The sequence below is a fragment of the Monomorium pharaonis genome, chromosome 9 (assembly GCF_013373865.1).
Source record: "Monomorium pharaonis isolate MP-MQ-018 chromosome 9, ASM1337386v2, whole genome shotgun sequence".
Classification (NCBI taxonomy): Eukaryota; Metazoa; Arthropoda; class Insecta; order Hymenoptera; family Formicidae; genus Monomorium; species Monomorium pharaonis.
The window spans coordinates 20,024,668-20,049,300 of record NC_050475.1 but is presented as its reverse complement, the minus strand read 5'-3'; the positions used below and the strand labels follow the sequence as shown (position 1 = coordinate 20,049,300).

Here is a 24,633-nt window from a genome sequence, read left to right as displayed (position 1 = left end):
TCGTGGCAATTACACGGCGATTATCGTTCGTAGCGGAGTTGCACATTATTCTCTCATTGCGTTTTCTTGCTTTACGGATATTGATTAAGGTTTAATTGTTGGATTCGCGCTGTTGTGACCGCTTTCCCTCAGAAAGTACATTATTCGGTATTAACAATTAAATTAAAACCAAAAGTGATCGTCAGTTCTAACATCTGCTTCAAATAATGATTTTCAACGTGTAATTGAATAAAATTAAAGTTGTCTTCGGGTTCTTGCCTCTGGAAAAAGATGTAATTAAAGAGTTTCCTACGAAGACAAGTCTAATTTTTAAGAAACAAATTGTTTATTATATAAATATGAAATAAAAAAGGAAAAGAAAAGAAGAAAAAATATATATAAGCAAGAAATATTAATTTAAGTATAAAGTAACATTCTTTTTACTTTTACAAAATTCCGCAAAATATTTTTAACAGAAACCTTCATTATTTTTGTATAACTATGATAATTTTTCTCATACCATGTATAAGACAAACACTGATAGAGAAATATGTGATTTGCGACTATAATTACATAGTAGGAATATTATAGTCATACAAATACATTTTTCTATCGGTGAAGTTTTATAAACTTTGATTAATATTTTAAGGACTCACTAAAAGAATAAAATAGAAAATCTGTAAATTTGTTTGACGTTTTTACGGGCAATTCTTATATTTACTATCTATTTATACTTATTTATATCCTCGTTTTTAATTTGATTCTTGCAGAAACCAGATTTAAAAAATAAATTTGTTTAGTTTTTGTAGGAAACATTTCAATTGCACATCAGGAATAATATTATAAAAAGCATAGTTTTATTACATCTTTGTAAACCTAATTTTAAAAATTACTGGATAGAAGAAGCCAAAAAAATACCGAAGAGTCCCACGTACGTAAAACATAGATTGAGCGGAGAGCGAAACAACGGTAGGAAAATAAGGAAAGGATGCGAGTGAGTTTAAGTTGTTCGATCAGGAGACCTTTATATACCACGCGCAAGCATATAGTTGTATAGTGAAAGCCGGTATATCTCGAATCGGACAAAAATATCGGAGAAACTGGTTGAAATCAGTTTACGCATAGAGGCGGCAGTACAGCGATCGCGCGCATAATGTTGCATATGCAACCCGTTGTTACGTAATGTCGCGCGACAGTTAACTAAAAATATAAATTCTTCCGAGGTAAGTAAAAGCAATAAAACGAAAAAGAAAAGATTTCAATCGCCGAGACGAGTGTCAATCGAACCTTCGCGAGAGGAACGATCCGATATTTTCCGAGCTTTCCATCTGAATCTCGAACTTTCATTCTCTTCCTTCGCTTTTTCCCGAAATCAGGTCCCCACGCAATTACGCTGAAAATTCGCCAAACGCCTCCTACCGGCAGGCGAAAACTTTTACGGCACGGCCGAGATCCCGCGACAATTTCGGAGTCCTTCGGTAATCATCCAAGTCGAATGACAGAACCGGTCGGACCGCATTTCGTTAAATCCGCCGGCTTTTCCCTCCCGATACGACGATCCATTTAACTCACGCTATCCTCGGATAAGAGAAGAAATGCGCGAGAGCATGAACCAACCAAACCAACCTGTAGCTCACGTCTGCCGGCCAACAGCGGTTGTCCTCGTGATCTTCGCGGTCCACGATCTCCGTCCCTCCACGTTCGACGATCCTTGTGATCCTTTAGGGGTCTTCCCTCCCTCTCTTTTTCTCTTTTCCCGGGAACCGGACGTTATCACTTCAGGAGGATCCCACGGTACCCGCGAAAACGCGTGTCTTCGCGCATGTTAACGCACGCGGACGGTCCAAGGGTCATGCTGTCCCGCGAGGACGCGAGTCCTCTGTCATCGTCGTCGGGCGGGACGCCGATGACGGTCTATCATCGATCGGGTGTACGATCCACCGAGGGGGGAAAAAAGAAAACAACCGACGCAGAACGACGCACAGCGGTGAACTGGCACTTTCTCCCGCCGGGCAGCACACCACGCAGCACGGCACTTCGCGCCACGAAGTCGCGAATCGCACGTTTTCTTCCCTTCTACGTGAAAAACTCGAACCGCGCAACGCGGGGAATTTACTATGCAAATTCGGGGACTGTTATGTAAATTATCGCGGTACTAAAACGCCAGGGGGGGGACCAGCTACCTTCCGATCAGCCTTCGCGTTCCCGGAAACTGATTAACGATTTGCTTTTATGCCTCTCGGGGTTGTCAATTTTACAGGAGTGATTTCTATCTACATCGGCTGGTCACTCGCGTCTCGAAATTTGATTTCTCTCGAATTGAATTACGAGGCGGGAATGCCTAAAGGAATACTTTTACTTTTCACGCCAAAATTTCGGAGCACACAGTCCTTTTTTTTCTCTCTTTTTTTTTGCACCGATCACAACGCAAGGATCCAAATCACCGTGTGCTCGGACCGACGAATGATCCCGGATTAACGTCGGGCTCGGCCAACCTCGCTCCGTGGAAGCGATCGTCAGACTGAAGTCGTCGTACCGTTGGTAAGAGTACGTGCATGGGTTTCTTATCCCTTCTGTTAGCACGAGATCCCCTCTTTCTCTTTCTCCTTCGTCCGTCGGCGCCTTCTCTTGTTCTGGTACCGCTTGGAGCACCGAATCTACCGGGCAAATCGGCAATTCTCTAAAAGTGCGTGTGCACGATTCTTTATTGAAAAAAAAAAAAACAATTTAATCTCCCGATAAACAATTTGAGAAAATCAAATCTTTTCTCGAAGATAGTAACCTCGCCATAAACTTTATATGCATCTTTAAGAATTTATGTTATGTTAATTTATTTTGTTTCAATTTTTTTCTCCGTTCTATTTTCTTTTTCCGGTTCCGGAAAATTTTATTCGAGATTAGGCAAGAGCTTACTATGCCAAAAAACAATGACTTTTAATGCTGCTAATTTTTGAGAAGCTAAAACTGCACCCAAGATTGACAGATTAATTAAAGATAATTGCGATGTTTGAGAGTAAACTCTAAGGAATTTTATTTTTATGTAATTAATAATCACTTTAAAATTAGTTAGAAGATATTTTTAGTTTCTTTGTTAGCTTTAATTTATTTTTACTTTCAATATTACATATTTATATATATGTAATATTTAATAAGGCTAATAAGGCTATCAGGATTAAAACAACGTATTTCTATACATAAAAAATATATTTTATTCTTGTGAGCAATTAAAATAAAGACTTTATTCTCACTTAGTTTCAATAAATTTTTCCTCCCTCCCCCCATACACACACACATTAATAGAATTTTTAGAAAATAAAGTTAATTAAGTGGGCTTGTTCAGCTCAGGTATCTTGTTTCCCATCTTATTAATTCATTTCATTCCTCTATTCCTCATTCTCATTAAAAATCCACATGTGCACTTATAATCTCGCGTCTGACTATATTTAAGTTCTTTCCTTTCGTTATACATTATACGCTTTCTTGCGGTCGAATTATCTTTTGCTGTAACAGCATCATTGCCGGCGCCTAGAACTGCGCGAGACTTATCGGAATCGGATCTTGCACATGAACACTAAAGTTATTATTATTTATTATTATTATTATTATTATTATTATTATTACGCTCGTTACGCAACGGCAATTCTCACGCGTTTTTTCGTGAACGTTTCGTGCGCGCGTAACGCAGAACATAAATCACGAATCGTCGTTTACGAGAGCCGTCGCGGCGCGGTAATTACTCTAACGAAAGAAGACGAGGCCGCCGCGTTACATCCCGCAGTCTCCGTGGGGCAGAGTTCAGTTCACGGGGTTCGCTCGCGGGACACCGTGATTATTACGCTGTCACACTTTCGATGGATTGCCGAAATTGCGCGACTCGCTTTCGACGGTCTTAATCACCGTCCTGTCAACGCGTAGAAAAAACCCGGCACCGAGTCAGGCCGCCTAATCATTTTTTAATATCGCGGTTGCTAAATAATTCATCCGAAATACTTTCTTAAAAGGATCTTTAAGATAATCTCTCTGCCGCGCGTCTCACTATAATGTCCGCCGGCTGGATTTTCAGGAATTTTTACGTTTCGCGAGAAAGGTTCGGCTCTCCCGAGAAGGAGGATATAGTTTTCGGCCACGGCGGGCGTAATAATGACCGTGCGCGAATGCTTTTAATGTAACGTAAAAACGTGTAATGAGAAGATATGCACGTGAGCACATATTCGTAATGCTTTATTATGTTATATGGGAACCGCGCGTTGAAATTAACTGTGCCGCTTATGGGAACGGCGCGCGGTGCAGCGAGATGGAAGTGTAACAGACAGACAGACAGGCAGACGGTGTCGGGAGTAAGAGGTCCGAGAGCAAGCAGCCGAGAATCAGCCGAGAAAAGTGCGAGGGAAAAGTGAGCTGGGCGACCTTCGCGACAATTCACTCACCTACCTTCCGTCCGATCTCTCGAATCCAGTTCGTTCGCGGCAGTCGCCCGATTTTTCATGAATACTCCTTTTATGTCTGGCCCCCTCTGCGCGGGGTGAATACCTCCTGCGACCACCTGCGACCAAAAATAGCATCGTCATGTCTCATAATTGCAGATGGAAAGTCTAATTTTAAACAATAACGTTTATGTGGTATTTCTTTATCCAAATACAGAAGAGAGTTGCCGAATACGTATGAGTTATTTTTTTTTAATTATATTTCCTGTTTGATATTAATTTGTACGCGGGTAAAAATTGGAAATTGTAGCTTAATGCTGAAGTTAGCATCGCTGATTTTTTGAGTGTTAAATATAAAAACAGGCAAAAATTAAATCTGTAAAAATGAGTTTTTCATTTTTACTTCATATTTATGTTACTAAAAATGTTACTTACATTAAATAAAGATATAAAATATGGAAATACGGATTTAGGCGCGTTCGGCAACTCTTCCCTTCATAAAATAAATAAGATAACGAAGAACAGAAGAACAAAAATTTCTTTTTCCAATGTAAAATAGAGATTACTTTGAATATAATGAATTGTATTCAGAGGAGGAAGAAAGTAAGAGAAGAAATCTCACGAATATCTCTCCACCTCTAAACTTATCCATATTTGTCTTATTTAATTCATATTAAAATCATCTGTAGAGTTGTCTCCTCGTAAGATTTTCTCGCGAGTTTCCCTAATAAGAAAACGAGAAAAATCGGGTCTTCTCACATCCGCTTTCAAAGCACGTATTTATTCGAACGTTGGGTCTGGGTGGAGTGTTAACGAGAGAGAGAGAGAGAGAGACACGCGTTCACGAGTGTCTCGTGTGTCTCGGTCGCCATGCTGGCGGGATATTTCCTCCTCTTTTCTTTTCTTTTTTACTCCGCTTCTCAACGCGTACCTCTCAATAATCGCGCGTGTCCGCCGATCTTTCTCCGCGGCGGCGGCGGGCGCAGAAAATCGAGAGTGACCGCCGCATACGCGGCGGCGGTGCTCAGCGCTAAACCTGGCAGCCGCAGCTCGCAGAGAAAGGCGGCCACCCACCGGCTTACACAACTCCTTTGCTCCAGTTATTAGTATGTGACTCCTTTGCCGGTCGGGCGACCTGACGAACCGTGGCGTGCGACAGAATTGTCGGGTTCCCGTTTCTCCGTCTCTCTCTTTCTTCTTCTTTTCAGAGCGACACGCGATCGCTAAATTACGGCGGCAAAACCCCGAGACAGAACCGCGCGCGATCCTCGGCCCGGCTTTACGCGCTTTCGTAGCTCTTACGTTGCCAAGGCTGTTACGCTTACCGTCGCGCGGGCGAGCGATCGAAAGCGAGGCACTTGCATGAAACGCCGCGTCCCGTTAATTCGCCGCGAAGACAAACTCATTCTCGCGAAGTCCCATCTCGCGAATGGAACGGAAAGTAATCTGCGCCTATACAATGACGTCGCGAATCCATTACGCATTTTTCCATTTACAGCGGGGAAAAAGTGCGCGTTATATCGCGAATCCGCACGATTAATAAGCGAGCTCTCGCCGTTCCTCGCTCGGTCAAGCCCTATACAGAAAAAGAAAGTAATATAGCCAATAACATATGTGATTGCGGGCTGCCAACTATATAAAATACTCAATACAATAATATTTGCTATTAATGCGAGTACAATGTTGATATGCAATAGCATATATTATTGTATCTCTGTATATCTGTAGTTGGCAGCCCGCAATTACATATCTTATTGTATATATTACTTTTTTTTTCAGTGTATTACAAAAATATTGATCTACTGCAACTACGGTAAAAATTGTCTGTGCGAAAAAAAATTAACCGAGCTAGATAAATGATTAGCGAGTACTGTGAAATACATGGTTTACATCTAATCAATGTAACTGTCATAAAATTTACAAATTCTAGCAGATACAAAAATTTTGATTGTGCGACAGAAATTTGTCTGCCTTAACAAACATTTCTTGAGTGCACTCTTGCGTCTTCTTGGAAAAGCAACATTACGGTGACCTGGTAACACGAAACATTGGCGCAATATCGGGAAGTAATGCAAATGCAATATCCCCAATATTGGTCCAATATTGTACTCGCTTATTTAATCAATTCGTTCAAGCACTAATATCGATTCAATATTGGTTTTATACTAAATATTAATTGCATCTTAATTTGGTACCAATATTTTATGGTCAGTATTGGCGTTACATTGGCAAAACATCGGCACTCTTAATATAACCGATGTTCAGTCAATACTAGCCAATGTATTGTGTTACTAGGGGGCATTAAATAATAACGAATAGTCGATGAAGTTAACGCGCGTCACAATTTCGCTCGTTAAACTCCGATTTATCAACGATACGTATATACCGCACCGCGATACAACGAGACTGCTACTCGTCGCCCTCGCGGACCTGGAACCTGTTCCAGAAAACAATGTAAAGCGCAGCAGCGACGGATCCTTGAGCTCGACCCGCGCCCGATTGTGATCGGAATGATCTACAATGGCGCGTATTACGCCACACCACGCGTTGGCTGCCTCGCTACCGCGCGCGCGCGTTTCCGGTTAGCGCGAGATTGTCCGTCGCGCGTAACGATCTCCTTTCGAAACGACTCAATTCACCTCGTCTCGCGTCCTGTCGGCCCCGGTTGACGAGTCCGACTCTCAACTCAACGGGGATCTCTCGCGGGATCTCTGTCGATCGCGAACCGATCGCGGATTGATCGATGAGGAAGAGAGGGCTGCCGCGGAAGACGCGCGTTTACGGTGCGCGATGATCGTCGGCTCCTCTCCAGGAACTTTGCGAAATTCCGCCGGCGTTTACGGATCCTTCCATGCTCCGGGTTCGCGCGATGATCTACGACGTGAATCGCGCAACGTTGGGCAACCGACTCGCAACATATACGCTATACGCCGTATTATTACGTAAGAGCGTAATTGCTGTCTATCGTTGAGAGTGTAAAATATTGTGGGGCCGTTTTACGAGCGAATCCGAGGAAAGTCGACGGGCCCCGCGCAGGAATGTACGGAGGAAAGGAGAGAGAAAAAAAAACAAACGCCTTTCTTTGACTCCGTGAGAATCTAACGATTAATTGTCGCCAACTGCGACGAACAGCCCGACGGTTAAGCCGACGAACGTTCCACCTTTGCTGTTCAGCAGCGAATCGAAACACGAACGTTTTGCCGCGCGAGGAATAATTAGAGCACAAGGGCAGAACACTGCGCTAATTTGGCTAACTTTTTTCAGAATGTTCTCGTTTCGTACGAGCGAGAGGGGAAAAAATTTGCAGAAATTTTTTCGCGTCAAGTGTTTCAGCTTGTTACGTATGTTCCTTAATTGCACGAACCGCACGTGGAAAAATTTTTTAACGGAGGGATTAACGTCACAACCTCGCGTAACGGGTAGTCTCGGAGTTATTCATGGTCCAGCTAACAGCAGCACACGATTATCACCGAGGTCTCTTCTTCGAGCGTGGATTTCACCCGCAGATATAATATCTATGCAGGAACAGAACGCGTTCGTGTATTCTCCGTCGGGAAATTCAGGCACGCCCGAAATACGTGTTCGTACCGTTTTACGATGTGCAGTGATTGAATTCTCGCTCTCTATAAAATAATTGAGGTAAATAATTTACGCAATTAAAAAAAAATGTATTTTTCTAAATGTATTTATCTAAATTTGATGCAAATCCTAAATTTAATGCGAAAACACTGAACTTTCGATAAGCTGCAACAAATGTTAAATTTTGTACACGACGTGACATTGTGTGCAATGGCGACATCAAGTTATAATCTCTTCTTAGATAAATAATATTTGATTTTATATAATGTTTTAACGTAAACGTTCATATGTTTTAATAATTTTTAAAGTTCTTAAAAACTAATTATTAGAAATTTTGCAACTTTATATTTTAAAAAATATTTAACAGAAATTGCTGTACAAAAATAATATACTAAAATTTTCATTTATCCAAATTTGCGACAAATTAAAATGTTAGAAATTTAAAGAACTTTTATTTAAATTTATTAATTAAGTTAATTATATTTTTACTAAAATTTTGGCCAGCTTTTTTCAAGATTTCAATCACTGTTTTTTTATACATTTGTAAAACGCCTCACAAAAAAGAATGAGTGGACACTTTTGCTTCGATGTAAAAATTTAGGATTCTAAATTTAACGCATAAAAAAATTTAAGGAATGCAAGGACGTCGCGAACACAGCTTGAAGAAGGACTTCAAATTTCGTGAACAAACGGGACAAAGAATGCTGATGACAATCCGCTGATTCAAGTATACCAAATAATGGAAAAAGAAAGAACGTCTTCTCTCTCTCTCTCTCTCTCTCTCTCTCTCTCTCTCTCTCTCTCTCTCTCTCTCTCTCTCTCGTTTATTTCTAGGCACAAAAATTTAATATCAACACTCATTATCTCATATATAAGCAAGAATCTAAAATCTTTTCTAAAGAATTTAATAAACTTAAATTTCATTAAAATATTTTTATTTCCACATTATAATTCACCTGAAGAATATAATATGATTGATAATAATAATATATAATAAAATAATAAAAGATTATTTGTTATATTTTTTATCTAATATTATTTTTTCTCTCAATAAAAATTATTATTAATTACTGAGAATGTTTTTTCATAAAATTACATAAAATTCTTCAAGTGAGCAAGTTATGTCTGTTCAAGATTAACAAATTCATTAAAGAAAATTCAATATTCTTGTTTATATATAAACAATGATTGTTGAATTAAAGCTAATTTTCTTTTTGTATAAATTTTAATGAATGTATCGTTCATTTATCATATCTGCAATTTTCGTGAAACGTGTGTTTACGCTCGCGCATGTTTAGACATGTAATATCTACGTACGATCATTAGCGGAAGGAGAATTAAGGAAGACGATGAGTATCGCGCTTAAAGGATGTTAATCTTAAACGAGCGAATCGCAAAATCCATGTAATTTCGCTCGCTAATTAGTTGCATGCGACTGTTCTACGGGCGCCATCCGTTGTCTACGGATCTACGAACATTGAGCAAGTACCGCGACCATAGCTGTCCCTGATATTATCTGAATCATATATCACTGACGAAACGCCCGTCCGCCTGAGACACGTAATGACAGATACACGTAATTATCTAAACGTAGCCTCTAGGCGAAAATTGTCGAAAGGCCTTTTGGTGTGCCTCATCAAACTGCCCTCTTGCACCAGATTCCTCTTACATAAATTAGCACAAGGCCGATTTCCGAACATTCAGTTGATCTAAGGAAAGAAATGCTAAATATTTACGATAAAACATCGAGCAAGACAAAATAACTTTTCTTTTTCTAATAAAACGTGAAGAAAAGTTATCATGTTTTCTTCGTGATACTTTTTAATTTATGATATTAATTTTTTTATTCGTTATAAGAGTGTTTCAGAAATAGATACGTCGATTTTAATACTACAACAATCAAACTTGTATCCTTGGCCATGTATCATATACAGTACCGGCCAAAATTATATCACGTTTAGGTTTTTTAAGCCTAACGTGTTTTAAAGTGCACGGATCTTTACCATATCATAATATGTTTTGATAATAAGTATACCTTACTGAAGAAATAACTTTTTATCAATTCATTTGAAATCTCTGTATAAAATAAGAATTTGATCGCATCATAACAAGTACATACAAATGCTTTAAAAATAAACAAAAAATTCATAATTTATATTGTACAACTCTAGTACTTTGTAGCAAAACCTTTAGCATCGATTACAAAAATGTGCGATTTTCAGAAAATTATTGAACAATTTAGAAATCATGGTGTATTTTGTCAAACCTCATTACACTTTATGTACAAGATGCACCTGCTACTAGGTGTCTACTATAAAATTTTTAGCGTATTCGATGCACCTTGACAAAAGTTATACTTAAAAAGGGTGATATAATTCTGGTCTGTACTGCAAATTTCTTGAATCATAAATATACATATATAATTATATATAGGTAATCTTTTCTCATTTCTACTAAATTTTTTGTAAGAGAAACAATAAAGAAAAAATTGAATTAGTTTTAATTTCTTTAGTGTGACTATTATTGTTTTAACTGCAAACAACAATTTTTTAAAAATCTACTATAAAATATATATAAAATGTATATAAACATATTTCGTATATAATTATATGCATTTTTGTTCTCATATGAAAATTTACCGGATTACTCATTATATGACTTTTTCTCATCTTTACAGTGAACAGGTCTTAAACAAAGAAAAACCAATTTTTTAAATTAAATTTCTGTTAAAGTCCATGCATTCTATTCGTCCTTTATTTTACTTCCCGATTATTTCATTATAAAGTTCATTATAATGATTTCTAACTGAAGAATTAAAAGACCTCTCATCAGAAAAAATCACACACAATAAGATATTATTCCGCGAGAGAAACAGGATATATGTATACATTTATACATAAATACGTTTATATATTGTTATAATGTAAATATATTACAAATGTAAAACTCGTATGAGAACAACCTCTGTACAAACGGAATCAATTTTCTTTGATTTTGCAGACCAACAACGGTGGCAACGACGATTTACTTCAAGGTTTAGGAGGAAGAAAAAGAAACAAAAAAGAGAGAAAGAGAGAGGTAGAGAGAGAGAGAGAGCGCGCGCGCGCGCATTTACATAAGGAGAGCTCGTGATACGTCCAGAGAGACGGACTGGACAATTGGATTTGGAAATTGCGCGCACCACGCCTACGATTAATCAGGCCAGAGGGGCCACCTTGAACTCGAGCCACGTATATGATTAACGACGTAAAACCGCTCTAATTGGCCTGCACCGCTGGCGCGGCGCGGCGTTAACGACACATTTGGGACGCGCCAACCGTGTTCGCGCCTCGGCGTACAAGCGAATATTTGCGTGCGATTCGCGGTCGCGGAATGCAGCACGACGCTAAAAGTAATGAGCCGCAGTCGGTAAAGCAAAATGACGTAAGAGCGGAAGACGCGCGACCGCGAGGCGAACGCGTATTAAAACATAATTTCGTAATTAATTTAATTTTAATTTCAAACAACGAGTTACCGGCGTAACGAAATAGACCTCGAAACACAACTAATTTTGACGATATTACTTCCTGCGTTGCGTGCCGTTAACTTTTCCACTTTGTTAACTTTTAACATTTTAACTGCCCAATTATATTAGCATATTATAATTAATTTCAGTTTTAAAAAATCCATTAGTCCAGAAGTCGAGTTTTTAACCGGGAGCAGCCTTGGCAGACCTAAATATAACACGAGAACAATTACGGCTGTCGCATTCCTCAGTGACGCCCTGTGACAGGTTTCGATTGCATGGTAGCCTTCGCGCAACCGTAGGACGTCCGGGAGAAGGACAACGTAATTTTTTGCGACTCACGTTCTACCCCTCCCCCCGGGGGACGGAGGGAGGTTACCGGCGACGTCTCGTTCGCGCCCACGCCGCTTGTCATCGCGTTCCCGGCTTGTTCGCAGCAAACGCAGTAATCGCCACTTTCGGTCCACACGTCCGACAGCTGGGCTCCCCGCGAAGAGCAACAGGATGGATGATGACGATCAGCTCTGCCGACAGATCTCGGTGAAAACGGTCGATCGCGCGAATTCGCGGCTCTCTCACGCGCGACATTCCGGATATCGGATCGCGGAAGGCGGAAGTCGGCGCCGGTAGCCAATCAAATCTTGCGCCGCGCGGAAAATGTTTGTACGCCAATGCGACTTTGATTGGCTGCCGCGCGCGGTAAGCGGTTCCGCGTCCAATGAAATTTAAACGTCGAATGGACAAAGTGACATCGAAATTAACGTCACTTGACTTTGGAATTTTAAAATTGTCAAAGAAAAGAGAATTCAATACGCCTAACTAAAGAGTTAATTATACTTTTATTTCTCTACAATCAGTAGATCAAATTGTTATATCAAAACTGCATTTAAAAGTTAATCATGAAATTTTTAAGATTTCAAATATTCAAGCTGAAATTTTTTTTTATTATACTATTATTATAGCAAATGAGCGATAACTATAATTAAAAAAATGTTTTATTTTAAATGCTTCGCTTTTAATTTCAAATTTTCAAAGAAATTTATTCAAGATTCGTTTTAAAAAATGATTGACGACGTCATGGTTGGTTAAAATTACTAATTATGCCACAAAGATGTCATAAATGCAAAAATCCCGCTGTCGCAAGACGGGAACATTGGCTTCGTTATTGACTCTCGGTGTAAATTAACTTCGACGTCGTGTAATTACCTTCCGACGTTCCTTAACCATACGCGAAACGATCCGATCTGAATGCGCTCGACGGAAAGACGCGCAGCACGTTGCTGGACGTACAAATTGCTGAGTAACTTGAATGTCAACGTAATAACTCTGACCGACGAACAGCTCGTGACTCACTAAAATGGCTCACTTAACGATAGCAATCGCTGTCAATCACTTTGCATAAACCACGTCCAATCACGCGGCAGTAAATCTCTCTTCGACAATACTAAGTAAAAAAGTTAGGACACTAGAAAAAGTCGTAACGCCATGCCGATACAAGAAATTGTAACGACTGCTGTTAATTGCAATGTAGATCGGTAGTTGAGACATACTGTAACTATGCTTATATGCCATTTTTGTAAGTAATGTAAAATTTACAAAAGAAAGTTTTATTAACGATCTTAATGTTATATTAATACATTCTACTTATATAACATTTATTGCGCTTTTATAGAGCTATAAATGTAAAATCACATAATGGTATGCACTGCCAGCGTGCTTTTCTCGTCTTTAATGGACCATAGCATTATAAAATGCTCATTAAGAATTCATGCAATCTGATCACGTGTCCACTTTTGTTATCTCAGCTTCCTTATCCCTCATGTCAATAACAACCTGCGATTTTCATATGTACAACAATTATAGATACGTTTAATAAATAATTCTTTAATATACGAAATTATGTAAAGAATTTGTAAATCCTAATTCCTGCTTACTTTCCCTGGAAGTACATTTTCAGAAATGGATCGCAATGCGTCATTGACTTTGTGCATGCCGACGATCAAGGAATAAGACGGCGCGATGAGCCCTTCTTCGAGGAATTGTAGAACGTCGTCTCCTGCTTGGCTAATTTTAAAACGAGCGAAATAATAAAATGTTTACGAAGGCAAAAAAAGTTACAAATGTATACGATCGATATACCGATATACGTCAGGCTTCTTCTTTTTGTATTCCATGAGATTAAAGCCAGTGACGCTGAAGGAGCCTTTCTGAGTCTCCGAAGCACCCGTCATGGTTGTGCCAGCCACGATTACGCGCCCTTCATGACAGAGGCTACAAGTGAATGCACCGTCGAACGTTACGGGTACTTAAAAACGAAAATTATATACCTTCGCGCGACAAGTGATGCACTGCCACGGCGAAACTGTCATTGCGCAACAAGTCCCCTAACGTTGCGTCTTTGTAGATGTCGGTAAAGCTAAAAATATTACTACCGATGTACCTCCCATATCTTACTTGATCCCTGCTCATAGCTCTGAATATGTGCTAAAATTCTACTTAAATATCTGCTAAAAGTCTACTTAAAACTGACCAGCTCAACATCTTCTTGAAATGCGCTCCGTCCTCGTCCTCAAAGATGGCTTTAATGTCTCGCTCGGCCGCGATTTTCTCTATCTGCTTAATTAGCTTCTTATCTTTGTATTTGAGAGCCGCGAATGCCCCCATCTTCCGAGCTCGATCGGCCCAATCTTCTGAGGCGCAAACTCCAATGACCTTTGTAATTGCAATTACATTATATTTTCAGGATATATTATATTTAACTATACTCTTTTCACTCTTTATTTATCAATATTTTTAAAGTAAAAGATCATAATTCATTATAATATATAAATAAAAAGAATTATATTTTAAAAAATACCTGAGCTTTAAAAACATTTGTTGCAATATCCACTGCTGCCAGGCCAACGCCACTTACGCCAATGTTTATCAGAATCATGTCCTCTTCATTGAGACTGACTTTTCTTTCTAACGCAACTAGAGCAGTGATATAACTGTCTAAAGTACTCACAAGATCTGCAGAATTGGCTGATTTTGTAGAAGGTACCTTCCATATATCCTACATAAAAAAAAATTATTGTTAAAACTCTATCACATAGAGAAAAATATTATTCTAGTGCTAAAAGAAACAAATACTCAATTTATGTCTTTTTAAGTAAAAATTATCTTCACAAAGAAAATTTTCTATAATCATAATTATCTCAAAATTTAAAATAAATATTTGTTTATAATTTTTCTGTATCTATACACAAAAAAATTGAGTAATTGTTTTTTTTTTTAAGTAAAATTAATATTTTTCTTAAGCATTAAATATTTAAAAGAATCCAAATTCCAAACATATTCTACCCCAACTTCTGCCAGGCACTTCTCAGCCAAGCCTCCGTATCGTTCCTTATTAAGAGCAATAACTTTATCGCCAACCCTATAACCATTCTTCTCTGCCTCTGCACCAACCTCGATCAATTTTCCAACAACCTCATAACCGAGAATCATCGGTAATTTTGGTTTGATTGTATATAAATTCTGACTGAGAAGCGCATCAGAAATGTTCAAGGCACAATAGTGAACATCAATGAGAACCTAAAGAAATTACCCACATATCAAAATGCATTCTTCGTATATTATTGACATTTAAATGTAAGAAAGGAGAATATAGAAAAATTAATTGTAACTGTTATTGACACATATTTCTAATTTTACATAATTTTATACATAAATATTAATTCTTTGCATACATGCTTTTTTTCCACTATTTTTCACTATTTTTACACATTAAATCACAATACTTCTGAGCTATTTTTTATTATTTTTACATCTATGAAAACATTCTTCAATAACTTGTAAAAAGTATAGAATTATTCGTGTAAAATTATATGTATAGTTAATTATTAGACATTTAATTCTCTCCTACAAGACAAAATAATCAACATTAATGCCTACTTCAGTCTCCTGTGTTCTTTTAGGCGGCTCTAGATTCTCTATTACGAGAGGACTGGAGAACTCTTTTAGCAACGCGGCTTGGACTTTACCCGGCTGCGGAGCTGGAGCAGCATTCTTCTTTGCGGATTCTATGTTTTCCGCGGTGCTGCTAAACCACCTTGCGATAATAATCCGCGATGACAATCCGGTCGATCTACATTTACTTATTCTCGCGAGAATTCGGTAGCTCATCGTCAATGACATGTATGAATTTAATATTAAACTTATATATACTTTATAGATCTCATGTCTCATACACCCCTTGACAATAACATAACCTAAAAACATCCAGAATAAAACATATACAAACCATGAAACACAAACCGCGCCATCTGGCTTCAAACTTCACACGTTATCACGTTATTACGTGACTGAAATCATTCACGTGATAACGTTGCACGAAATTTAAATTTTTACGCGACATGCTTCATCGAGAGAATGCATTACCTTTATTTTCACAAATATATAAATATTTATACTTTTAAATAAATTATTATGTTTGTAACATTCTATTTTTTTATTTTGTTTCCACTAGAACATTTATACTTTTTATTAAAATACTTTTTCCTAAATTTTTTGGATCACTTTCAAAGGCAATATAAAACAATGTCTATAATATTTTTGTAATTATTTATCTTATTTTAACAATCGATGACATGACCTTAAAGAAAAAGCGAATGTTTGTTTTTTGTTAACTAAAAATTCAAAAACTCATGTTTTTTTTTCTAGCAGATTTATTGCTTATTCTACAAATACCTTTGTAACAAAATTCGCAGAATTTCTGTATGCTGTATAATCGCCAGCGTGACTTATGTAAAACTTACAAAAAAAAATAGAAAAAATACTAAACATTTTTATTTATCATTAAAAACGGTTTACTTATTTAAATGCCGCGAGTACGGATATGTACGAGATCGTCGTCGTTAGAATCTGTGAGAATCGGAAGACACGGATTAGTATTGATAATCTAAGTAACACCCAGAGGATCACATTCTGCAAAGCGCTTACCGTGGTGTAACAGGGAAAGGATAAGGTAAGGAACCTTCCTGCAGTAAGCTTGCAAGATATTCTCGTGCGCGTCACTATAATCGACAGATTAGAGTCCCGTGGGAAATGTTGCCATTCCAGATCATGCGCTATCTTTCCAATGTTTTCGCTCTTCGTCGACCGCCGCAAAAAATCGCGTTTTATGAAATCAAATTTATGTGTATTTATTAAATAGTATTAAATAATATAATACTTATTAAATTCTAAAAAATATAGAATTCTTATATTTTTTGTAATTTACCCTTTCGATGATGCATTCGCTAACATAGCAGTATATGAAAATATAGTACATGATTGTAACCATGTATAAAATACATGTAATAATACCTTGGATGTTACTGTGTTGAATGTGCTAGAACGATAAAGTTTCTTATTCGATATAACATATATTACTATATATGTCTTATTAACATTTATAACATCTTAGATATTTAATAATAAAGTTTATTAAAAAAATAAATAAAGATACATTACCAGAATAAGTTCGCGTCCGTATAAAATTAAACTGGCCCAGTATCCCAATAACTGTAAAAGAAGAAAGTCACGAAAGGACTTTTCTATGAGGTCTACGTAGCTGAAATTAATATTTAAAACTGTTGTCATCAAAGTTGAAGATGTAAAGAATTTTATATTCTACAAATAAAATAAAATAGAATAAAAAATAAAAAATTAAAATCGAAAATACTTAAAATTAGAATTGAGTAAAATCTCACAATTGAAATAAATTTAGACTTTAATTCTATGATCATTCTCCACAATATACGTGAAGTTCTCGCGGAAAAAAAATCTGTAGGAAAAATATGTATTTCTTATAAAATTACGTAGAAAAGTATAAAATATACTCAGGTTTTATAATCTTAATTTTTCTAATCTATTTCAATTTACTTTAGAATATGCACATGTCGCTTCACGATGCACACGAGACAAGCGCAATTGCGTGTGTTCTTGGCGTAATGATGCCTGATAGAACTGTCGTATCGTTTTAAGAGAGCGGCGAGTATGTCAAACTGTCCGCACACGTGGAACACGATGATGTACAGGAAGCATTCCACGGTGGCCAGTGCCGTGGCGCAAAGGAACGTCATGAGCAATTGCGCAACGTAGAGTATCTCGTAGATGGGCGATTTCTTGTTGTGAAAGGGATAAAGCCCTTCTTGAGGTAAAATCCTAGTCGTTACGTTCCAGAAACCACCGCTATACCACATATTCACAATCGGCGTTAACATAAACCCTAAAAACACAATGATTCATTTTTAAACCGAAATTTTGGAAATATTTCTTAGAAAAAATGGAAAACTAGAGTTTTCCTTTTACTTTATTTCTTTAGAAAATTAAGAACATTAATCATGTGATAAAGGAATAGATTGCTAATTATTCAAGCTTAGCAGGCTTTTGCAAATGCTGCAGCTAGATAACATGAGAAAGTTTAAAGAATCAAAGAATATATACTTATAATATAAATTAAAATATGTATATCAAGATAGATATATAAAATTAATGGAATTTTATCTCAAAACCAAAATGTAAACCATGGCTAAAGCAGACTCTGCACAGTAGATAGAATTGCAACTAGAGCTGAAATCTATATTGTAACATAAATCGCAGCTCGTCCAAGTTTAATTTTATAATAAATACTATTCGACTGTTCGTTTTTTCACCTATTAATACCAACGCCAAGAGTATGGTGCTAAGTATGCTGAACCGTCTGCCTCTTCTAGCATAGTGGACCATGATCCGTCGGTCCCGCTTTGTCAGGTAGCGATAATCCGTCCAATCGGCGGTCATCGCACAGAGAACGAGCCGGAAGTTCCTGGCCATCACCTTCATAAAAATGAATCTCGCCAGGAGCGGGATTGCCGGAACTGTTTCGAGGGCCTGGTGCATCACCTTGTCCCAATCTGTCACCGTGTACACTACGGTGTACGTTCGCAAAGCCGTGGGAAACGTGAAGAAGCCGATCAGCGCGAAGATCACGCCGCACCGTAGATCGCAGAGGAGCCGCGTGTCCTGCGGCCAAAAGCCCAGCAGCTGCATCCCGTAGCGGGTTATCGCGATAGCACGATCGAAGCTACCAGCCTCTCTCTTGTCGGGGTTGCCGATCTCATCGTTGGAGTCTGACGGTTTCGGAGTATGACGAATAGTCCGGATCATCGTTGATCTTCACAGTTGGCTTCGACCAGTAATCTCGATTGCCTTCGATAAATAATTGTGATTATTATTGATAATGAATAAATTATCATGTGTTGTTATTGACATGAAATAATATAATTATTTGGATAAATAGAATTTTTAGAATGTAAATAAAGAAAATATACTTGACAAAGCGATGCGTTACTGATTTTAAAAAAATAATATTTATATTATATCTTAGATTTAACTCTGTCATTCCTGCTAACGTACTGGCAATTTTGATTGATGTATATATACCGGCTTTTGTCGCTCGTTTTCTTGTTTGAAGAGAACTCATTGTTCATTAGCCTCTAAAGAGCTCTAATCAACCTGTAACAGAGAATCTTCTAAATTAGCTAATGTCTTAATTGTTCAGTGAATTGTCCATCGTATTTACCTATCATTTATTTAATTGTCGTTCAATCTAACTTACGATTAATAATAACTTCATAAAATGCGTGAATATTACTGTGCGGATAATCTATTGACAAGGATATTATCATTAATCACATGAACGCAGCTAAAAAATCAACTTCGACTATTAATAACGACTAATTAATCGTTGTTAATAGTCGAAAATCATTATTTCAAATATTTTAAAATGCAAATTCAACTATTATTTCTAAATCAACATTAATCATAATTATCAGCAATAATAATTTGGATTAAAAAATGGAGATGTAAATATGTATACAATTATAAAAAATTTTTTTTCCATATTTGGATTCTGGCAGGTAGCGTTGTGGGGGGAAAAAGGTTTCCCTTTCCTATTCCATGGAGGAAGTATCATCCACATGATTCACATCCAAAGAATGCTGACAGAACAGGGCAAGCAACCTAACCTGTTGGTGACTGCGTTTCAAATGTAAACAAGTTCACAATGCGTCCGCGTAAATTCAAGCTTCCATGTGATGTGGACAAGTAAGAAATTACCTGCAACAAGTAGCATTATTTTTATAAAGTTTGGCTTAAAAAATACTATCTGTTGATGTTGACTTGTTTTTTTTTTTTTTAGTTTTTCACAGCCCGACAAAAAGGTGGTGATCGTCTCGGTATTCGGCAAGTCTCAATATCGAGCGAAAGGATGCAAGACAGATATGCTGAGTTCCATACTCCAGCTGAACCTCCTGGATGAACCAGAGATAGATCAGCAATGTTGGGTAAGATATCTTCCTCAATTTTCTTTGCCATTTCCTGAACAAGTCCTGATATAATATCCTGATAAGTAACATTATTTTACATGTTTTTTTCAATAGTGCGAAATCGAGGGATATTATAATCCCAAAGAGAAGACAGTTTACCTGCACCTAAGAGGATTTCTGGATGCCCACACGCTTCTAACAGAGTATGACAAGTTCACGGAGAAGCAGAACTGCAAGGACTTTCTCAGTGTTTGGGCACATATGAAAGATAAATATGCAAGAGCACTTCTGGTGCTGTTTCACATATCTCATGTGATGGTGCTCACTCATCCAACACACACCTTTGACTATAGTTATGTGCATTTATTCCGCGCTATGGACATAGTCAGGTTAGTATTAGATTCATTTTAAGTCAAGTTAAACATCTGATTTATATCAAATAAACATAGAATTACATAAAGTTTTATATCAGATTTTTTGTCGACAAAATGATGTAATTACAATACAGTTACATTACAATAAAAAAGAATATTCTTGTTTTAAGAATGTCTTTATATTCTAATTTACTTAAATAAAGAAATTTTGTATAGTTTTATTTTTAAAAAAAGATCTTATTAGTCAACAATAATTTTCACAAGTTAAGAGGAAAAATATCGGAAGATAATATCCTCAAACCAAGAATTAGAATTTTTTATTATTATTAGAACATGTTTTTTTGGATAACAATTTATATAATTTCTTGCTTATATATATATGAAACAATGATTATTAAATAGAATATATAATTTAATTTATAATACTAATGTTTGATATTGTTCTTTTTGTGAATGCTTTTATAATAGGCAAAAGATATCTCCGCAACTTTCCGATGTGTTAAGCTGCATTCACAGTCTACCCAAGGATTGGATTTCAAACGCCAGGCCCTGCTCACCACGGGTGTTATTTTACTTCGAAACCTGTCCTGCGGTATTCAAGGATCCCGACAATGAGACGAATATCAAAAAGCTCGAACATTCCCTCGAGGATCAAATTTATCATGTGTTAAGGAAGAATAGAATTGTCACGAATATCAGGTATATAACATTAATAAAGTGATCTTTTTGAGCCAAATTCAAAACAAAATATTGAAAGCACTTTTCTTTGTAGTTCGAATTCCTTGTTTGCGATACCAGCTAATCAGGAATTTGTGTACGTGCATACCGGAAGTACAGACTCGAAGGACATGCTGGGCTACATGGCGGGAAAGTTAATACAGAGTTGCAAAGCCAGCTCGAGTGGTACAACGTCAAAAAGTCTCACCAGTATGGATTTAAGCAATATCACAATGGATGACACTGAGACTGGTAAAATTAAAATAAACAATAAAATTAAAATAAATGATAAAATAAAAGAGTATACACGTAAAATATTTTTTAGTAATTTTAGTAATTTTTGTGCATTTACAGAGACTCACTCGTTTAGATCGTTTTTGCAGCAGCATATAGATCTGGCGTTTGCAAAAGGATTCGATGATAATGTTAGTCGACACTCCATACCAGCCCATTTTGAGGTGCATAATCATGAAATATCATTATTTTAATGCCAAAGCATAATGATAAAATTTAATAATCAATGTTAAATGTTAAAAAAAAAAATAATTTCAATATTAAAGTAATTTTTCTTAAAGATGAGCAATACTTTCCAGGTACCTACTTTAAACATATTTTGCCAAGTGGCGAACAAGGTTTTCGACTATTTTATTCATGGAACAGACAAGGAATTGTCGACGCTACACAATTTATTAGATACCGACGTAAAATTCAGTAAGAGTCGATGCAGCAAGGTACTTCCGAGAGCTTTACAAGCATATCAGGAAAATTTGCCACAGCATTACACAAGGTAAAGCTATTTGAGATCACGATTTGTGTTCATGTAACATTTCAAGGAAAATGATGCTTTTTCAGAGCATATCACGAATCGAAACTAGCGCACGCAATGGCAGTCTTTGAGATGCACGCTCGCGGTCCATTATTCGAGGAATTCAGCGAAAAACTGCAAGCCGAATGCGACAAGCATTGGCGAGCCGGCAGGCAAATGTGCGAGGTGTTGTCGCTCACCGGCCATCCTTGCACGAATCCCGTTCACAGGGGAGGTAGCGAAGGCGCGGGAAGTAGAGAACAAACCGAACCCCGAGAAGACGACAGGCATGTTTTCTTTGTACATAATAGATTATCATGTATTCTTAAAAAATTATGTTTACAATGTGAATTACTTTTACTTTTATCCATAGTGAACTACCTGTCAGAGAGCATTGCAGTGGCGTGAGATATGTGTGCGCTTGCAATTGCGGCAGAGTCCAAGGATCAAGGGAAGATCCCTTCAGTCTTAGACAAGCAAACCACGACTACTTCCAGATGTTAGCGAAACAATGTGGTTGCGCGCAATTGGAGAGCATACAGTTTCCAGTGTTTCAACCTAGCACACATAACTACAGGTAAGAGTGTACTGTAAAAAATTTCTTCCTAACGAAGAAACAGATATTGATGTGTCTTCTTCGTTTTTCTACACAGAGCAGCGCAGTTATTTTCAGCAACAAAACGTCACGATTCCTTTAGTCGTAACGAATCTCCTATACCACAAGACATGCAAGAATGCAGTTTAGGAGCCGATACCTTGAATGGCAAGTAACAGCGGTAATAAGAGGAATGATCTTTACTAAGCATTTAACAATTTGGAAATATTGTAGATGAAAATACAGATTATGGTAGCGGTGGTCAATCGCAGGCAACAAACGATCCGATAGAGGGAAATATTCCAAGGCTGAGCAATAAGACGAGCCTGACGCCGAGCGATTCGCACAAAGTTGTTATAGAAGTCACTGAAAGCGACGCGGAAAACCCCAAAGGTGTGTTTTATCATTATAGAAATTTGAATCTACATATTTATATATAACGTATGCATTTTTACAGACAAATCTCTGGTCAGACAACCATCGACGACGGAATATTTACCTGGAATGTTGCATACCGAATCACCGGCCGGTTTGCTGCCGCAATTTTCCAGTTGGTCTTTAATATGTCTTGGACCGAGTAGTCTTTATTCCCACAATTTAGGACTGCAGCATCAGATTGGAGTATTTCCTACTTCTGCGTTTTTGTTGCCATGGGACGTGACTGTCAGGTAAGAAGAAAAGAAAAATCCTATATAGAAATAAAACTAATATTCTATTTATAATAATAATTGTTTCCTAATATAAACAAGAAATGATATTCTTGCTTAAAAAGCAATCATAATTTTGCTTATATATTTACTCTTTTTTAAATATAATTTGATATTTGATTCCAAAATATTGTTTTTTATTTTCTATGTGATATTTTTCCTTTCAATTTAAAATTATTGAATAATGAAAGTATATTTTTCTTCATGAAAAATTATATAAATTTTCTTTATTTAAGCAACTTATGTTTAACTATATAATCTCATTTCAATATTTAATATTTTGAGAATAAAAATATCAAAATAAGAATATTATTTTATTGTATACACGTATCGGTTATCGCTTTCAATATTTTTGAACGAAAAGAATTTCTTAAGAGAAACAAATACCTTTTTTACTTTTAAAATCCATCCCACAGATTAGAACATCAGAAGGAACGGAATCCACTATGGCCATTGATGGGCGATCACGGGGGGTATAGTTCGCGAGGAGGCAAGAATTTCCAAAACATAAACGCCATGCGCGGCCGTAAGTCGAAGGGAGGCAAAGAGTTTGTGGTGAAGATATTTGTCGGAGTAGAATACGAGTGTCCACGTGGGCACCGATTCATGGCGTCCGCGCCCGACAAGGTGCTAAAGGCGACTGGAAGCGGTATAGTGAAGGACAGCGGAAACAAAGTGACTTCCAGCACGGCCGACATGCCGCTCTACTTTTCTTGTCCCTGCAGGTTCGTAGAAAAGATTTTTTGATCAGACTCGACGAATAATTCACATGTATAAATCGATAAAAAATACTTATCTTCCTTTTTTTCATTTCTTTTAGGCAAACTAAACCTCTGATCGCGCAGTTGATGAGAATTCACGTCGTGACGCCTAAAGCGCCCGTCCACGTTACGTTAAATCCGCGAGTTCAACCTGGCCCTCCACCTTGCCCGATTTTTGTCACCGGATGTGAGGAGCCGATCAAACTTTCCCAGAGCGCATATTGGATATTAAGACTACCGTATCCTTTTCTATGTATATAGGAATAAAACTTATAGGAAAAAAAGTTAATTAAAGTTCATGTATTTTAAAATTAATTGAAGTTAAAAATTAATTTATTTAATTCAACATTAAAAATTAATTGAATAAGTTAAAAGTCAGTTTTATTTTTTAACTTTATTAAATTTGTATAATTTTTTAACTAGTTATGGCCCAAGCCTAAATGTAACGAATATGTTAATAATTATAAGTTATATGTAAACAGAGAAACAGCAAAAGAATTCTCCACTTTATTAATTGTTCGATATTTTTCCATAATTTTTCTTAACAAATCCTAAAGATATGTATACATGGGCGAGAAAGGGCCATACTTACCGCCGAAAGAACCGGTGCCACCGTCGCACGGGCGTTTGTTAGCCGGCATGTACGGCATCAGCGAGGTCGTTCCGGAGAAGAAATAAAAAGCACTGATTGAAGGAAAAAGAACTGTGATATAAAAAACAAAACTGTGAGATAAAATACCTTGTGTGACAAGTACGTGTTGTGCGTGCGTTTCGAAATAATTGTGCGCTAAGAAATAAAAGCAATTTGAAATTTGTGAATTCTCGGTTCGATTCCCCGCCAACCTCGACTCGCC

General features: G+C 37.2%; 4 protein-coding genes across 13 annotated transcripts in view; 1 reads left to right on the top strand and 3 right to left on the bottom strand.

The window, feature by feature from the left end:
- Positions 1-12,938, bottom strand: part of LOC105838780 (serine-rich adhesin for platelets) — a 71,741-nt gene extending 58,803 nt beyond the window's left edge. The window contains exons 1-3 of one of the 6 annotated variants that reach the window (XM_036292256.1): positions 12,694-12,938; positions 11,830-12,011; positions 4,411-4,522 (exon numbers count right to left, since the gene is read on the bottom strand). The gene's annotated coding sequence lies outside the window, so the exon portion shown is untranslated. The other 5 variants (XM_036292259.1, XM_036292258.1, XM_036292257.1 and 2 more) reach the window with 5 other exon arrangements.
- Positions 12,939-13,078: 140 nt separating this feature from the next.
- LOC105836712 (quinone oxidoreductase-like protein 2) lies at positions 13,079-15,825 on the bottom strand. Of its 2 annotated transcripts, none has more exons than XM_036292261.1 (8): positions 15,424-15,825; positions 14,830-15,063; positions 14,495-14,542; positions 14,018-14,199; positions 13,815-13,903; positions 13,627-13,744; positions 13,422-13,551; positions 13,079-13,320 (listed from the first exon to the last, which is right to left on the bottom strand). In XM_036292261.1, exons 1-8 carry the CDS (start codon positions 15,748-15,750, stop codon positions 13,267-13,269), a joined length of 1,182 nt encoding a protein of 393 aa, XP_036148154.1. In that variant the 5' UTR covers positions 15,751-15,825; the 3' UTR covers positions 13,079-13,266. The 2 variants fall into 2 exon arrangements, with proteins under 2 accessions (XP_036148154.1, XP_012536388.1); XM_012680934.3 differs by having other exon boundaries at positions 14,345-14,542; positions 15,424-15,809.
- Positions 15,826-16,178: 353 nt separating this feature from the next.
- Positions 16,179-19,499, bottom strand: LOC105836729 (odorant receptor 22c). 4 transcript variants are annotated; one of them, XR_004964686.1, is made up of 7 exons: positions 18,910-19,000; positions 18,168-18,702; positions 17,395-17,740; positions 16,984-17,083; positions 16,837-16,861; positions 16,471-16,620; positions 16,179-16,392 (listed from the first exon to the last, which is right to left on the bottom strand). XR_004964686.1 is itself a non-coding variant. In XM_012680964.3 (7 exons), exons 3-7 carry the CDS (start codon positions 18,658-18,660, stop codon positions 16,342-16,344), a joined length of 1,329 nt encoding a protein of 442 aa, XP_012536418.1. In that variant the 5' UTR covers positions 18,661-18,702; positions 18,937-19,008; positions 19,373-19,499; the 3' UTR covers positions 16,179-16,341. The 4 variants fall into 4 exon arrangements, 3 of the variants coding, with proteins under 3 accessions (XP_012536418.1, XP_012536419.1, XP_028048988.1); XM_012680964.3 differs by adding an exon at positions 19,373-19,499 and having other exon boundaries at positions 16,179-16,620; positions 16,751-16,861; positions 18,937-19,008; XM_012680965.3 differs by having other exon boundaries at positions 16,751-16,861.
- On the top strand, positions 19,473-24,594 carry LOC105836726 (protein SMG8). Its single transcript, XM_012680958.3, has 15 exons — positions 19,473-19,599; positions 19,694-19,838; positions 19,935-20,209; positions 20,663-20,893; positions 20,967-21,163; positions 21,266-21,369; positions 21,505-21,698; positions 21,764-22,003; positions 22,090-22,293; positions 22,370-22,479; positions 22,546-22,704; positions 22,769-22,979; positions 23,435-23,743; positions 23,839-24,018; positions 24,337-24,594. The coding sequence occupies exons 1-15, from the start codon at positions 19,559-19,561 to the stop codon at positions 24,455-24,457; spliced, it is 2,721 nt and encodes a 906-aa protein (XP_012536412.1). The 5' UTR covers positions 19,473-19,558; the 3' UTR covers positions 24,458-24,594.
- The last annotated feature ends 39 nt before the right edge of the window (positions 24,595-24,633 follow it).